The sequence below is a fragment of the Apodemus sylvaticus genome, chromosome 10 (genome assembly GCF_947179515.1).
Source record: "Apodemus sylvaticus chromosome 10, mApoSyl1.1, whole genome shotgun sequence".
Classification (NCBI taxonomy): domain Eukaryota; kingdom Metazoa; phylum Chordata; class Mammalia; order Rodentia; family Muridae; genus Apodemus; species Apodemus sylvaticus.
In genome coordinates this window covers 51,055,003-51,057,700 of record NC_067481.1, presented here as the reverse complement: position 1 = coordinate 51,057,700, position 2,698 = coordinate 51,055,003, and the positions used below count along the sequence as shown (strand labels likewise).

Genomic DNA, 2,698 nt, shown 5'->3' with positions numbered 1-2,698 from the left:
AAGGAAAGAGATGAAATGTTCTAATAGGGCACTGAGGCCATCCAGAAGGGATACATTTGGCAGCTACAATGGCAATCAGAATTAGCATGGATGACTAAGAAAGAAATGAAGCAACAGAAGCTATGGAACTTTCTAGATTCAATGTTGATTGTCCTGGGAGTGAATGGATGAATAAAAAATTCCAACACCTTTTAGATGAGCCTGGATTTCTTCCCTTGAGATATGAGAACCTGGTGAAGAAGACTGGGAAAGGAATAGGATGAGTTTTACAGGTATTTGATGTCTACTGAGCTGAAGATAGGCATTACACCTGTGGAGAAATAAGCAATAAGCAGTTGGTGGCAGAGTATACAGGTAACAGTGGTTCAGCTAAGAATTTTAGGTGATCATGAATGCCATGGAAATAGGTAACCATTTGTAGGGTTATAGCCATAGAATTATAAGAGGAATGTTTAGTAGGAAGTTCCAGGAAACAGGTACAGTAAGAAAAAAACCAATTCCAATCATTGAGAGTAAATGGCCATTGATGAACAGCTGATCTGTGACTGTTTAAGGTAGGAAATAAGAGCCAATACTATCGTACTGTCTAATAACCAGTGACAATGACTGAGAAGTGGCTTAGATTTAGTCATGGAGATAAGTTTAAAACGTTTAAACCAGACATGGTAGAGTATGCCTTAAATCCCAGCACTCAGGAATCAGAGACCCTGTCACACCTGGTCTATATAGGGAGTTCCAGAACAGCCAAGGCTAAGAAGAGAGGCCCTGTGTCAAAACTGCATACAAATAAAAAAATTAACTTTCTTTATTTCAGTTGATGAGGGTGCAGTCAATAACTAAATAATTAGAAGATGGATATCATAGACACGTGTTCATTTTTATTTGTATTTAAGGGGACTATTAAATTTTCCTCTTAAAGATTCTGGTGACACAGCATGCCAGAAGGGAACCAAACTGGTATCTCCCAGTTTCTTCTCCTGGGCCTGCCCATCCCCCCAGAGCACCAGCACCTGTTCTATGCCCTGTTCCTGGCCATGTACCTCACCACTGTCCTGGGGAACCTCATCATCATCATCCTCATTCGACTGGACTCCCAGCTCCACACACCCATGTACTTGTTCCTCAGCAACTTGTCCTTCTCTGACCTCTGCTTTTCCTCTGTCACAATGCCCAAGTTGCTGCAGAACATGCAGAGCCAGGACACATCCATCCCCTATGCAGGCTGCCTGTCACAAATGTACTTTTTCTTACTTTTTGGAGACCTTGAGAGCTTCCTCCTGGTGGCCATGGCCTATGACCGCTATGTGGCCATCTGCTTCCCCCTTCATTACACCAGCATCATGAGCCCCAAGCTCTGTGTGAGTCTGGTGGTGCTGTCCTGGGTGCTGACCACCTTCCATGCCATGCTGCACACCCTGCTCATGGCCAGATTGTCATTCTGTGAGGACAATGTGATCCCCCACTTTTTCTGTGACATGTCTGCTTTGCTGAAGCTGTCCTGCTCTGACACACATGTTAATGAGTTGGTGATATTTGTCATGGGAGGCCTCATCCTTGTCATTCCATTTGTGCTTATTGTTGTGTCCTATGCACGAATTGTCTCCTCCATTCTCAAGGTCCCATCTGCTCGAGGCATCCGTAAAGCCTTCTCCACCTGTGGCTCCCACCTGTCTGTGGTGTCACTGTTCTATGGGACAGTCATTGGTCTGTACTTATGTCCATCAGCTAATAACTCTACTGTGAAAGAGACTGTCATGGCCATGATGTACACAGTGGTGACTCCCATGCTGAACCCCTTCATCTACAGCCTGAGGAACAGAGATATGAAGGGAGCACTGGGCAGAGTTATTAGTAAGAAGAAAGTTTTCTTCTGGCTATGATGGTAATGATTGAAATTATTTAATAGATAATTAATATCTGGAAATTATTACAGTATGACTTATTTATTCACTAGGGATTTTTTTATTAAAGTAATATATTGTATAATTGCCCCACATTAAAAAAGCAGAAGCAGAATTGTATAGTTGGTTAAGAAGGGCTCCCAGTTTGTTGATTCAAGGTGACCATGAGAAGGAATACATAAACTATTTTAATATATGCTGTGGGCCATCAGGGTTGTTCAATATGTAAGGACATTTGCTGCTGATCCTGATGACATTAGTTTAACCCCAAGAACCTATATGGTGGAGGGATAGAACCTACTTCCACTATTTGCCTTTTGACATTCATACATGTGCTATTGTGCATAGATATACACAAGCAAACAACAAATAGAGAAATTGTGTAAAAAGTAGTTGTTTCTGCCTGTTAAAATGTTAATGTTAAGTAATTAAAAAACTATAACTGATTTAAATCATACTCTGTTGTTTCACAGTGAGACTTTAGTATTACATGTCTCCTGTTTCTTAGTCTAAAATTGAGCTTTCATTCATAAATAAAAATTCTTTACTCTTCCAAAAAAGCTCTGATTATCCCCTCTCTTAATCTATATTAATTATGCCTTGCTTTGATGTGTATTATTGATATTTTTCATTGGTTTACATTTCAAATTTGGTTTCTGTTTTTTTGTTGTACATTTTAATTTGTATTTCACAAATTCTTATATATGCTCATTTTTACTTTGTGTTGTTTTTGATATTATTATATTTATAGACTTGCAAACAGGAGTACTCACCATGGTTGATGGTAACCACAGGGC

At 40.0% G+C, this 2,698-nt stretch overlaps 1 protein-coding gene across 1 annotated transcript; it reads left to right on the top strand.

The window, feature by feature from the left end:
* Window positions 1-935: 935 nt before the first annotated feature.
* On the top strand, window positions 936-1,880 carry LOC127693972 (olfactory receptor 1468-like). The gene has a single exon (XM_052195292.1). It carries the CDS (start codon window positions 936-938, stop codon window positions 1,878-1,880), a length of 945 nt encoding a protein of 314 aa, XP_052051252.1.
* Window positions 1,881-2,698: the final 818 nt, after the last annotated feature.

Bases quoted from the DNA above. Each gene is read 5' to 3' on its own strand.
- LOC127693972 (XM_052195292.1), top strand. From the start codon at position 936: ATGCCAGAAGGGAACCAAACTGGTATCTCCCAGTTTCTTCTCCTGGGC.